This window comes from Canis lupus, chromosome 11 (genome assembly GCF_011100685.1).
Source record: "Canis lupus familiaris isolate Mischka breed German Shepherd chromosome 11, alternate assembly UU_Cfam_GSD_1.0, whole genome shotgun sequence".
Lineage (NCBI taxonomy): Eukaryota > Metazoa > Chordata > Mammalia > Carnivora > Canidae > Canis > Canis lupus.
This window is the reverse complement of record NC_049232.1, coordinates 21,056,024-21,069,739: the sequence shown is the minus strand read 5'-3', so window position 1 is coordinate 21,069,739 and position 13,716 is coordinate 21,056,024. Positions and strand designations below refer to the sequence as shown.

General features: G+C 53.8%; 1 protein-coding gene across 9 annotated transcripts in view; it reads left to right on the top strand.

Annotated features, from left to right (window-relative positions):
• Positions 1-13,716, top strand: part of SEPTIN8 (septin 8) — a 26,510-nt gene that overhangs the window by 4,152 nt on the left and 8,642 nt on the right. For 6 of the 9 annotated variants that reach the window (XM_038552138.1, XM_038552142.1, XM_038552134.1 and 3 more), the window contains 8 exons: positions 7,835-7,955; positions 8,899-9,094; positions 9,627-9,813; positions 10,325-10,486; positions 11,053-11,149; positions 11,370-11,538; positions 11,772-11,904; positions 12,002-12,192. In XM_038552138.1, coding sequence (XP_038408066.1) covers positions 7,835-7,955; positions 8,899-9,094; positions 9,627-9,813; positions 10,325-10,486; positions 11,053-11,149; positions 11,370-11,538; positions 11,772-11,904; positions 12,002-12,192 — 1,256 coding nt within the window. Of the gene's footprint in view, positions 1-7,834; positions 7,956-8,898; positions 9,095-9,626; positions 9,814-10,324; positions 10,487-11,052; positions 11,150-11,369; positions 11,539-11,771; positions 11,905-12,001; positions 12,193-13,716 lie in introns of those variants that run through there. The other 3 variants (XM_038552135.1, XM_038552139.1, XM_038552137.1) reach the window with 1 other exon arrangement.

The following is a 13,716-nucleotide window of genomic DNA, read 5'->3' as shown; positions in this document are numbered from 1 at the left end:
CCTGGGAACCCAGGCCTGACTTCTGTCAAAAGCTTTGGGTGGCAGGGAGGGCTCTGGATGTTTTGTGCCACTGGGTTGTGGATGGCAGCAACCTGCACTCCGGTGATGCTGCAGGTGCTGGACATTGGTTAGTTTAGGTCTGAGACCCAACCCCAGCACCTGAGTAACCCTTGAGATGACAAAGATGGTGAAGCCCTCTGAATTTTGGGCTCCAAGATGGGCTAGGTGGAAGTATGTATTTGGGACATTAACTACCGTGAATGGCTCTGTGGCTTGGGTCCAGCTGCCAGAAGAAAGCAGCTGCAGGATGACAGAGCAGAGGCCCTGAGGGCTGGCTGGCCTCTGTGTCCCCTGCAGCTTCTCTAACCTTTCTGCGCCTTTGTTGCCAGCATGGGTCTTGGGGTCCCCAGGCATGGCCCCAAAGGTACAAGCTTTGCTAGACAACCAGACATGGAGCTGTGCAGGCAGGAGGGAGACACATATAACTGGGGAAGGGATGTTTTCCAAGGGCAGCATGCCATCATGATAGAGTCGGAGTGTTCTTTCCTGGAGCCGTCTGTATCTTCAGGACTTATATGAGGAACCATAACTGGGAAGAGGTGATGGAAGACAGGGCAAGGAACATCTTGGTTGTATCTGTACTTTAATTGTCCTGGGTGGTCTTGAGGCAAATTAGGTATTCTCAGAACACATGGCTTCCAGGCAGTTCTTGGTCCCTATCCTGGAAGCCATGTTAGAGGGATAGTGCCAGGGGAGGAGGGAATAAGGACCCATTTTAGATTGTAGGTGTCAGCTACTCTTTGGGGGGAGGTGGGGGCTCTTGGGCTTGGGCCACCTGCAGCCCAGGGTACCAGAGAGGCTTTGGGCATGAACCTAAGTCCACTTTCCAGACCTGGTTTGGTGTGAATTCCAGGGTTTGAATCTGATACATTGCATGGCACTGGGGTGAATGAGGCAGGCAGCAGAATGATCGTACTGCAGCCCTGAGCTTCCACTGGCCCATGTTGGTATCCTTGTATTTTTCCGCCCCTTCCCAGCACCAGCATTATCCTGGGATTGGAGAAGGGGGCGGTCACCTTCATTGCTCACATTCTCCCTTCCAAGGATAGGATCTCATTCACTGTGGAACACAGTCTGCTTCCTATCAGTGATGTCCAGACCACTTATGGCTTTTCCTGCTACAAAGCAGTGGGGGCTGTCACTGGAGTCCCTGAGCCAAGTGGGAAGGTGTGAATACATGGGTTTCCAGTACCTTCTGAGGTCCAGAGTACCTTTCCCATGTGCTCCATGGTGGAATGGACCACTCCTTCTCAGCACAACAAAGCCCAAGAAGGTGTTGCGTTCTAGACTTGGGGCAAGCTGATTTGGCCCAGAAACCAATAAGTGTATTTAGCTTCTTAGAAACCTTTATTTTGATATGAGAAGTGTGAAACAAGCTATCCTATATTGCTAAGTGGCAGCCCTGGCTTTCTATGTGCACAGAATGGGAGGAAAGTGCCTGCTAGTGAGCCAGGGACTCAGAGAGAATGGAGTATAGGGGTCAGGGCATGGGGTGGCCTTAGGCTCCTGGGGGTAGTTTTGCTCCTAAAGTCCCTTTATTTTCCAGGAAGGAGGAGGCGATGACTGGCCTTTTCTTTTTTTTTCTTTTTTTTTTTTTTTGATGACTGGCCTTTTAAGAGTGATGCTGGCCTCCTCCTGGGACCTAGCTACCATGTTTCCATTGTTGCCACCATGTAGGTTGTTCCTGTCTTCTCCCCAGGTTTTTGTTTTGTTTTGTTTTTGTTGTTGTTGTTTTTGTTGCTGCATTAGGAGAGAGACACTTTTGTTCACAGTTGTCATCTTGACCGTGGATAGGTGAATCCTGCCTCTGTCCTTTCCTCCTGGCCTAGGAGAGCCACATTCCCCCCCCCCCCATCCCCTTGGTTATTTCCCGTAACCTTTGACCTGGGCTTAGAGGCTTGCTGTGGAATCCTGGGATGTGAGCCTAAGCCTTTCCTGGGAAAATTCCTAGGATTCCTCTCAGACTCAAGGACAGTTGTGCTATGACCACGGGTTCTGGCCAGCGGCCTCTGCTCTGGCTATTTAAGGCCCAGGCTGCTTAGAGTAGCTAGAGCTGGGGGTAGGGTAGTTTGTGCCAGGAACATGGGTGGAGAAGGCCCCCAGTAGAGCGAAGACTCCTGAGTTCATGCTCAACATTAATAGGGCTTCCCTAGGGCTGGGAATAATAGGGCTGGGTCTCTCTTGGGGAGTGGGCTTCCTCTTTGCCTGGCAGGTGCTCAGGCCAGTGGATTCTAGGCCTGGGAGCCTGGGGGAAAAGGGTATCTGAAGACTGAAGCCCCAGAGAACTCTTTGGAAGGCCTAAGGGTGGGGATTTACTCTTTGTCCGGGATTTGGGAGCCAAGTACCTGTACAGTAGGGTACCGTTTCTGCTTCCATCCCAACGACCAACCTACTTTGGGAGTTTGACCTCAGGGTTCTTTATTTACCCATACCTTCTTTGGCTCTGTAGGTTCAGACATTCAGCAGATTTCTAATTTCTTCAGGATAAAATCCTATTCTTGTGTAGGCGTGCCATCAGACATGGTTCCTTCCCAAAACCCACCTCTCTTCCTGGTGAAAGGAGCAGCTCCTTTTGGCTGACAGTTAGGGCTGCTCCAGAGAGCTCAGACAGAGCATTTCCTGGTCAGGAAAAATGACGTCCTAGTTATCCACTGGGCTGCAAAACAAAATGCCATTCTCTACTTTGTACTGGATAGCCAGGCATGGAGGAACTCGGTGGGCCTGAGCAGTTGTTATTTTGGTTGTTGTCTTTGATGTGCCAAAGAAATGATGACACAGAAGCCTGGGGCCTGGCTCAGGAGCCAAAAGCTTGTTAGTGATTAGAGAGGGGATAATGGCCCTGTGGAGTTTCCCCTGTAGAACTCAAAGCTTCCAACTCTGTTCTGGAGCTTTGAGAACACAGTTAGACCCTCCTGAGCCAGCACCCAGGACCTGGGGGTACACATGGGGCAAGAAGTGGGCCCGCTCCTCCCCAGGGTCTGAGCTGAGTTATGTAGCTGAAGACTCTTAGTGGGGAGCTCTTGCTTGCGAGTCTCCATGCCCCAAGAGTGAAGACTTGGGTGTGTTGTCCTTCCAGCTCACTCTCCTCCCAGATGCCATGTTGCAGACTGTCAGGCCATGTACCAGGTACAACCTCTACATAGCTTGTGTTGGGCCCCATGGTCTTCTTGATTTGTACTGGTTGCCAACCTTTAAAAATGAGAAGTTGCATGTAAAAATCAGGATCTGTGGATTCTCCTGAAAAATTGTAAGATTTGGACGCCCTAGGCCTCTATTCCCACAGTTGGCTGGAGTTGCAGTACCACGGCCGCTGCAGCCCGAGCACAGGCTCAGCCATTCCCACCTCTCCCTGCGGGACCCTGCACTCAGCCAAGTCAGCAGGTCTCAGCCAGCAGGCCGTGGAGTGATGTGCTTGGAAGTATGGCTTTTGCAGGCATCTTGTCTCCATTCAGATCCTGGCTTTACCCTCCTGAGCGGTGTGGTCATGGGCAAATTACTTAATCTTTCGGAGCCTCAGTTGTCTCATCTGTTTGATGGAGGTGGTGAGCCTACCTCACAGGGCTGATGCACGGACAAAATGACGCTCAGAGCTGCATGTGGTAAGCTCTTGGTAACCGTTATGTATGGTTATCCTTGTCATTACTCTACTTTTTCTTCTTTGCCCATTGACATTACCTGCTTGGCTTCTCTAGCCCTTTGAATTTAAGCTGCATTAGATGGAGCCCCCAAGGTCTAGGATCTGGTGTTCTCATTTTTTTTCTTGGCAGCCCTCCCAGTGCCTGGCTCATGCAGCAGATGGGCCCAGTGCATGGGTGCTGGGTGACTGAATGAAGGAGTCAGGAGCCTTGTAAGTACGGACAGGGCAGACGGTACAGCACAGTGGTTTGGGGCAAGCGCTTGGTTACTCTCAAATCCTGGCTCTGCCCCAATTTGTTATGTAGCATCTGTTCACCTCAGTTTACTGGCCTATAAAATGGGGATAATGGTGTCTGCCACACAGGGTGGGGAAGGACTGTGTTGGAGCCTGTAAACCACTTGGCTTAGTTCACACCAAGTGGTCCTCAGTGAGGTGTTGGGGCATCATTTGACATTATTCCTTCCTTTGGTTGTAAATACTGAGACAGTTTCCTTGGCATACTTTCACCTTCCCTGTCCTTACTTTCTTTGCTTTCTCCCTGTTCCTCTGTGTTTAGATTTTTACTTTGCAAACCCTAGCAGTCAGGATGTTCTCAGTTGCGAGTACTGGATAGGCCCACTCAACTAGCTGAAGCAGTAAAGGAGGGGAATATGGCCAGGGGTAAAGGGAAAAGCCCAGAAATAGAGCAGAAACTGGCTTTCTCTCTTCTGTGATTTTCTTGGCACTGCCGTCCTTGAGTGGGCTTCAATGTTATGCTAGCTCCTTGGTTGTACAATGGTCATATGGTCATATGGGTTGAGCCTGGGTCACTTGCCTATACCTGAGATAGTCATGGGATCATGCTGATTGGCCCAGGGCTCTCAGGACCTACCCTTCGAGTTGTAGTTGAGGTCTTACCTGCAAATTGCAGGGCATTTTCAGAGTCACCAGGTAGATCTTTGGGAGATCTAAAGTTTCTTTCTGAGTTGTGTTAACGAGACATGCCAGTGATACTTTGGGGACTGCTAGCTCCTCCTAGGCTGGGTCAGCAGAGACACCCGGTTCAGGGACCTTGGAGTGAGCAGTATACCCAGGATCACATGTTGTTGATGCCAAACATAGGATCAGAGAGGTTGGCCTTAGTGACAGTCACACCACAGTAGACCAGGAAGTCAGATCAGTCTCCCAAGACCAGGGAACAACAGTCTGGCCTCATCAGGACCAGTAGCCATTCTTCTGTGTGTGTGCATGTATGTGTACGCACACCCCAGAGATCGACACTCCCATGGTCCCAGAGGCTCCTGAGCAGACATTGATTGCTCCAGGTCTATGGTCCCTGGAGTGACAGAGTGCAGCCTGGGCAAGAGTCTGGGAACAAGCTCCTCCCTATACTCCACACCCTTTTCCAGAGAGAGAGAGCTGAGTTGTGTGGGTGAAGGCAGCCAGGGCTAGCTGAGCCAGGACAGGTAGACTTTTGTGAGAAGCCCCCTGCTACTACCTGCACCCCATTGCTGCGCTTGGCCTTTGGAGCCTGGAACTGTGAGAAAGTGGGGAAAATCAGAAACAGGATGGCCTCTATTTCTGTGCAAGTACTCTGCAGCTGAGTGTGCGCGCGCGTGTGTGGTTTCCAGACGCAGCTGACTGGGTGGGTTTTGGCGGCAGGCTACAGGATGTTGGATTGCATCCTGATTGTGTCACCCTTGGAAGAAGAGGATGAATAAACACATAGCCTTCTCTGCAAGCACAGCACGCCTTATATTTTGGAGATTTGCAGTCTCGCCTGAGAAGAAACATGCTCTAGACTAACTGTTCTGTCCTCCATTTGATCCTTAAGCTGCGATGAGCAGGTGGAGCCGAGACTACATAATGCAGCTCTGTGTGAGGTGGGCAGATGCCCCTGGGTGCCATAGCGGTTGAAGACAGCGTTCAGTGGTTTATAAATGGCAGCGTTGTGTGGCACGTTGGGCATACTGGTGGGAGGGTGGGAAGAGCGGAAAGCCTGACCTCCCCCAGCCTGCAGTCAGCCTCAAGGAACTTCTAGAAGAGTTGGAAAACCAGGATGCATAAAATAAGGGCAACGAATAGTGCAGGGAAATGGGGACACAGCCAAGGGAGGGGTGTGGAATATAATAGTAGAGCCAGGTCAGAGCAGGTGCCAGGGAAAAGGGAGAATGAGCTGTGGAGCCCAGACAGAGGGACCAGTCGGAAGAATGAATTCAGAGGTAAACTGGCTGACTCTGTAAGGAAGGCCTCAGACTATGAAGGGCCTAGAATGCCACACTGTGGGTTTGGACTTGACCCAGCACATCCTATGCTTTCTTTACTGTTTTTGATGTAGGTCCCAGTGAGAGGAAGCTGCCTTTGGGGCCTCTTTGTCTGGCTATGTTTGCAGCCCAGGGGGGAGCCTAGGCTTGAGTGGGGAGGTTGTAACAGGATCCCCTGGGGCTAGGGGATATGGGGAAAGGGTCAACTGTAGGAACCGAGGCTCTGAGGCTCCGTAGAGAGAGGGTTATCAGAGAGCAGGTTTTGGGGTAATCCTGACTTGTTTGAGGGGGTAGCACAACTGCCCAGGGGGTCCACGTGGAGCCTTAGCTGCCAGCACATGAACCTGGCCGTCATCATCAATGAAATGCTGCAGTGGCTGAGCCAGGGTGTGGGGTGAGGGGAGAGAGACAGGCATTATTGGTCAAGGAGGTTAAGGTCAAGTATGTGTGTCTGGGGGCTCTGGTTGAGAGGAAAGAATGGTTGGAGGGGTTCTGGCTGAGGCAACAGCCTGTGGCTACTAAGAAGTCAGAGAGGGCTCAGGTGCTGAGCAGATGCCTCTGTAGGAGGGCAGGCAGCCAGGGCCTACTGTCTGGTATCCACATTGGCATGAGGGCTGACACTGTCCTGCTCTGTAGCTCCTAGGGCTGCCTTCATCTAGGCCTTTGTCCTCCCCTCTGGAGCTGTGGGGAGGACAGAAGGATGGGACTCACACCCTTGGCCCTTCCCTGGCCTTGTCCTTTCTAGTGGGCAGTTAAGGCAGAGGGCCTCAAGAATAGAGGGGATGTGTTTCTGCCCAACATGGAGTTGTCAGAGGCCTGCCCTCACGACGGCCAAAGCTGGAAAGGCTGAGCCTGGGAACCTTCCCTTGGAGGACAGCATTTTATCCCCATTCCCAGGGAAGCAGAGAAATCATCTGCACAAAGTGGAGTCTGACTTTGACCCTCTCCTTCGGGTCTTGGTGGTTTCTTTTTATAGCGCTGTGGGCCAGCTCCACTAGTCCCAGCTCACTCGGGACCTGCTGCCTGCCTCTCTCCTGAGGCCAGGCCTCCATTTTCTCATCTAGAATCCTCTGTCCAAACAACCAGGGTTGGGGTGGGTGTGGGAGGGTGGCATGAGCCAGAGCCTGGGAGTCCCTATAGAACACCACCAAGAAAAAAAAAAAAAAAAAAAAAAAAAAAAAAAGAACACCACCAAGGCAGGAGAGTGAGGCCTCAATCACAATGCCTCAGAGATTAGCCCTGAGACCCAGTTGGTAGGTGTGAGGGAGCACTGGCCCTGTTAGCAGGGCCCATTTGTGTACTCTACGGTTGGGTGCCTCAGGAGCAAGGGGTGCATGTGGGGAACTATGAGCCTGGCCCAATGGGGGAGGGCCCTCTGATGGAGAATAGATGTGAAGGGGTCAGGCCAGACCTGCCTCTGTTTGAATCTTGCTTCAGTAGGAGTGTCTTTGAGGTCTGGGAGAGAGCTGCCAAAACATACACACTATCCAGTCTTGGCCTCTTGAAATCTTAATTTAAGATCCGGGGACCATCTGGGGCCTCTTCTTGGGCAGGAGAACAGGTGTAGCCTCCAAGGTAGCAAGTAGGGTAGATGGTTCCCTGGGCCATCTGTGCCTGGAGATGTCCCAGGCCCAGGCATTGCTTGCCAGCCCAGGTAGAAAAGAGGCACGGGTGAAAGCCCTTTTCTGGGCTGGAAACAGGCCCTGAGGTACACTGGGCTTCCTCTGTGGAACCTCTTCCTGGAGTTGGAACTTTGGTGCACTCACACTGTGTCCTGAGATTTGCTGAGAATTCAGACAAGTTGGGAGGCGGACATCACTGGGGTTGGGCCTCTCCCCACGCGGCCCCTCTTCCCCAGTGAGCTCACTGCCTTGCTCCATTTCTTTCTTGGCAGAATGCAGAGCCAGAGCCTCGGAACCTCTCCCTTGGTGGTCATGTGGGCTTCGACAGCCTCCCGGATCAGCTTGTCAGCAAGTCAGTCACACAGGGCTTCAGCTTTAACATCCTCTGTGTGGGTATGTGTCATGGTCCAGTTGTGGGGTGGCCTCGGGGGGTGGACAGGAGCCTTCTAGGAGATGGGGTGCTGCCGCCCTGTCCACCTGTTGAGTTATAAGGGACCTTTCAGGCAGAGACACTCTTTGGGAGTCCAGGCGAGGCTTTAATTGGTGTCTTTGCCAGGGTCAGGGACAGAGCTGGGGGGCTTGACTCCAGTTGCCTTGAAGATTGAACAAAATTAAACATGTGAAAGTGCTTTGTAAACTGAGAGTTTATCACAGAGGTTCAGATTTATGTGTTTGTTTTAAAAACATTGACTGTCATTCGTATTGTGTGTCAAGGACACTTGTGGTTAACAAGACTCTCCTACGATGGCAGCTCCAGCACGCATCTGAACAAATACAGCTCCACACAGGGAGGTTCTGGGAGGTTTCATGCGCCTCAAGGCCCAGGGCTCCCAGAGGGCACAAAGAGCTCTCTGCCAGACCCCCTACAGGTGCCTGCGCCCTGGCCTCTGCCAGGCTACGAGGGCTCCTCCAGAAGCAGCCTATCCTGAGCCAGATAAAGCTGAATGGATCAGGAGGCCACTGATGGCTTCACACCCTGGCCCTCCTGGGACCATGACCAGCCTGGGCCCAGGAAGGATGGTGTGCAGACTAGGTGACTGGGTCCCATTGAGGCCAGCAGAGACTACTGGCCAGTGCTTACAGTTACCCACATAGCCATGGCTTTGTCCAAGTCAGCCCTCTGGCCCTTGTTTCCACACATTATGTTTGAGACCACAGAGAAGGGATGGTTCCTGGGATTGGGAACACTGAGTGATGCAGTTAGAGGCCTGCCCCTCCCTCTTGTGTGGAGGCTGAGGATGCCTGAGTCCCACCCACCCATCCTAGCCAGCAGCCAGGGGCAACCCTGGTTCCAGCAGTCTTTGACATCCTGTGTCATCCACTCCTTGCTTCCCAGGGGAGACTGGCATTGGCAAGTCCACACTGATGAACACACTCTTCAACACAACCTTTGAGACAGAAGAAGCCAGTCATCATGAGGAGTGTGTGCGCCTACGGCCCCAGACCTATGACCTCCAAGAGAGCAATGTGCACCTCAAGCTGACCATTGTGGACGCTGTGGGCTTCGGGGATCAGATCAATAAGGATGAGAGGCAAGAGGCGGGGGATCCCTGGGTGGCTCAGCGGTTTAGTTCCTGCCTTTGGTCCAGGGCACGATCCTGGAGACCTGGGATCGAGTCCTGCATCGGGCTCCCTGCGCGGAGCCTGCTTCTCCCTCTGCCTGTGTCTCTGCCTCTCTCTCTCTCTCTCTCTCTCTCTCTCTGTGTCTCTCATGAATAAATAAATAAAATCTTAAAAAAAAAAAAAAAAAAAAGAGGCAAGGGGCGGGGAGGGTGGCCCTGCCCTTCCTCTTTCCCTTCCTCCATGGCAGCCTTGGTTCTAACACTCAGTCCCAGCTCTCTTCATTCCAAGCTGCCCCCATACAAATCACACCCCATGGGGGCCAGAGGCAGGCCTCCTGGGGAATAGCTGAGGTCTTGAGGACCCCTTGGGAGGTTAGGATACAGGACTGGCCACCTGTACCCACACAGGGACATCCCAGGCAGAAGCCACTTATCTGCACAGAGGGAAGGCTGGTGGATAGCACCACAGTGCCTGCCTCCTGGGTGATGGAGCTGTCTCTAGTTACAGGCCTATCGTCGACTACATCGATGCGCAGTTTGAAAACTACCTACAGGAGGAGCTGAAGATCCGCCGCTCACTCTTTGACTACCATGACACAAGGATCCACGTCTGCCTCTACTTTATCACACCCACAGGGCACTCCCTCAAGTCCCTGGATCTGGTGACCATGAAGAAACTAGACAGCAAGGCATGTACCTCCTGCACCAGACTTGTTCCATGGGCTTCCTCCACTGAGTTGGGGGCTGTGGTGCAACTGCCCATTGTGGTCCTTAGGGGCCTGCAGATAGGCCCTGGGTTGGTCCTCTATCTTCTCTTGCTTTAGTCCCTACTATGCCAGTGGGCTCCCATCACTCTGGGCTCTTCCTCTAGAGCTCTGTCTCCTGGGTCTGGTCCTGACCCCCTGCCTTTTAGCTACATTGATTCTTATTCTCAGGTTAAAGCTGGGTTTGCCCAAAGGACTCATTATGGGGCTGAATGGTGGGTTGGGGGAACCAGGGCTATAAGAAGCACCACAGATGATTGTTACCACCCATTAGAAAGGTCCCAGTGGCTGGGTTCAGGCTGGGACTACCCATGGGAGCAGCTCCATCTCTCTGGCCTCCTGCCCTTCTGCCCGGGGATGTGGCCTAGGTGGGGCTGTTCAGTCAGGGGGACTCAGGAGGACCTAACCTGCTGCTCCTCTCCCCTGATCCTGGCAGGTGAACATTATTCCCATCATTGCCAAGGCTGACACCATCTCCAAGAGTGAGCTCCACAAGTTCAAGATCAAGATCATGGGCGAGCTGGTCAGCAATGGGGTTCAGATCTACCAGTTTCCCACTGATGATGAGGCTGTTGCTGAGATTAACGCAGTCATGAATGTGAGCATTGGGCACTAGCCTCAGGGCCAGAGGGCTCGGTGCCAGCACAGATCTGTGACACACAGCCCCAGAGACTCTGGTTTTCCAGGATTCCAGCCTTAGCTTCTCCAGGAAAGAAGGGTGGGCATCTGGGAGCCAGCTGGCCCCATGTCCTATGGCCAGGAGATGGGAGGAATTGGGTATTGGGCTGGTGCTGGGCCTTCCCTGAGTTTAAGTTTCACAAGATAAGGATTCTGGGCAGGAGCTGAAACCTGTAGGAGTGAGCAGGCAAGGTGCCAGGGCTTGGGAACTTGGAAGAAAGCCAGGCTTGCAGGTCCTATGAGGGACCCTCTAATGGTCCCTGTGGAGCCCGAAGGCTGAAAGAACCCCTTAAATATGAGGAAGAGGGGGGCGTGGGTTCAGCCTCCCCCCTGTTTGGAGGCTGTAGGGTGCTTCTTCAAAAGCCAGGAAGTGAGCATCTGGCCAGGCCTCGTTCAGGTCTGGCAGCCCCTCCCCCGGGCCCAGGCCAGGGTCTGTTCATGAGCATGTGTCTGCTGGTACTCAGCAATACTTGGGCTCCTTTCTAGGCACACTTGCCCTTCGCTGTGGTGGGCAGCACTGAGGAGGTGAAGGTGGGGAACAAGCTGGTCCGAGCACGGCAGTACCCTTGGGGAGTGGTGCAGGGTAAGTGTGCTGGGAGAGCCCATCCCCAGGTGAGGGCCCACATTTAGTGTCCTGGCCCCCCTGCTGCCCATGGTCTCTGTCCCGTGTCCTTCCTGTGGCCATCCATTGCCTGTCCTGCCTCTGGAGTGCACCTGTAGCACTGTGACTGCTGTCCTGTGTCCTTTCCCCCTGGGGCCCATCTGTGTGCCTGCCTGATGCCCCATGTGCCCCATGCTTTCAGTGGAGAACGAGAATCACTGCGATTTTGTGAAGCTGCGGGAGATGCTGATCCGGGTGAACATGGAGGACCTCCGAGAGCAGACCCACAGTCGGCACTACGAGCTCTACCGGCGCTGCAAGCTGGAGCAGATGGGCTTCCAGGACAGCGACGGTGACAGCCAGCCCTTCAGGTGACGGCCTGTGCAGGGAGTGAGCCTGTCTCCACAGCCGTGGCCGGACTGGCCAGACTGGCCAGACTGGCATCTGTGCCTGGGGGTTTTGTGAACCAGTGAGAGAGGCTGTGGGGACCGCAGCAGCGCCGTCATCTCCCGCCCCCCTCCCGGAACCCCCCCTTTCCTTGGCTCTGCCCCACCCCCTCCCACCACAACCCCACCCTTGGCCTATTCTCTCTGGGTCCTCACAGCCTGCAGGAGACCTACGAGGCCAAGCGCAAGGAGTTCCTGAGTGAGCTGCAGAGGAAGGAGGAGGAGATGAGGCAGATGTTTGTCAACAAAGTGAAGGAGACAGAACTGGAGCTGAAGGAGAAAGAGAGGGAGGTGTGTGCGAGCTCCGGGTTGTGGAGAGGCCGTGTGAGGGAGTGGGGGGCCTGGCTGGGCACCCACGACATCTGCGCTCCTCCCCCTGTGCTCCCAGCTCCATGAGAAGTTTGAGCACCTTAAGCGGATCCACCAGGAGGAGAAGCGCAAGGTGGAGGAGAAGCGGCGGGAGCTGGAGGAGGAGACGAACGCCTTCAACCGCAGAAAGGCCGCTGTGGAGGCCCTGCAGTCCCAGGCTTTGCATGCCACCTCCCAGCAGCCTCTGAGGAAGGACAAGGACAAGAAGAAGTAGGTGGTGGGCCCCCTGTCCACACTGGCTCTTGTTCCCTCTGGGCACTCACTCTGTCCTCCTCTTGGCTCCTTTACTTGGGCTTGGTTCTCGTCCATGCTCACCTGTTCACCATTGTGCTCTCATTCTCACCTGCTTTCCCACCTCCTTTTTGCCCATCTTTCTCTTCCTTTTACTGGTGGGTGTGATATATCAGGATCCCAGGTATTCGTGCACTCTCCATCTTGCACAAGTGATCCCTTGCTCCTTGGTACTTCCCCCCCACCTCTCCTCTCTCTCTCTCCTCTCTTCTCTGTTCTCGTTCTTTCTCTCCTTCTCTCCCCACCCTCTTCTGCAGCCCCTTCAGAGCTGGGGTAGTGAAGCCTGGGCCAAATAGGCAGGGTGTGGCCCCTGAAAGGGTGTAGAGGTCCCAGGGAAGGTCTTTCAGGCTGGGAGAGGGGCAGGGCCTGGGAATGTCAGCATTTCCAGATTCCAGAAGCTCCTGTGGTTTCTGCTTGCACAGCTGTGGCGCCTGCCCCTCAGGCTCGGAGACGGTGGATGTGGGACCCATGTTGGCTGGCGGATGGTGACTGAGGGCAGGGGACACGTGAGCCCAGGCAACGCTGACCCCTTGGGCAGTATGCTCACCGCCTGGTGGAAGGAAGGACAGCAGCTCCCCATGGGGGCTCTGGGGGTCCTGCTCCATAGAGGGGCTGCCCTTCAAGTTAAGAGTTGGAAGAGAGAGGACTCGGGAGGGCAAGGAGGCTTTTTCCAGCCTCCAGGAGTGCAGTTAACTTCTTGGCCAGTTGGGGGCAACTCTGGGTCATTTCTCCCTGCTTTTTTTCATAACCTCTTTCCACACTCTCCTGGCTTCTAGGGATCTCCCTCCTTCACCTCACTTCATTCAGTGCCCCATACCACCTCACACTGTGGGACCTTGTCTGTCCCTGCTTCTCTCTTCTCCTGGCCTCTATTAGGTACCTCTATTAGGTACTTCTTTCTCTTGTCAGCTGAGGAACTAAGCAGGTGATTCCATTGTTGCCCTCATCTTTGGGCTCTTTGGATTCCCAATCCTTCTTGGAACATTTGGGAATATGTGTATCCAGCCCTTCTTTCCTTGCCTTGTGGTTAATGCCATGAAGCACATAGGAAGCTGTTGGGTCTGGGATGCTGCTCGTGGCATTGGCACGCTCCCCACCCCCAGTATTGCATTCCCCAACATGCACACAACCCATGCACCCACACCTACTCGTACACTGTGTTACTGTCACTCTAGCCCCATTGTATCCACAGACTCAGGCACACATCTCCCAACACACTCCATCCCCAAGATACACAAGCACGGAGGCAGAGAGACATCTAAGGAAAAGAAACTTCATGAGCTGCTCCCTGGGGGTGGCCAGGGGTACAAAGCCAGGTGTTTAGGAATTGAATGCTAGTTCTTATGCCTGAGGCCTCCCTCTGCTTTGGGACAGACCCTCCTCCGTTCTCTAATCTCCCTTATCCTGCTTACTGGTGCCCCACCCCATCTGCTGGCTCTGCTG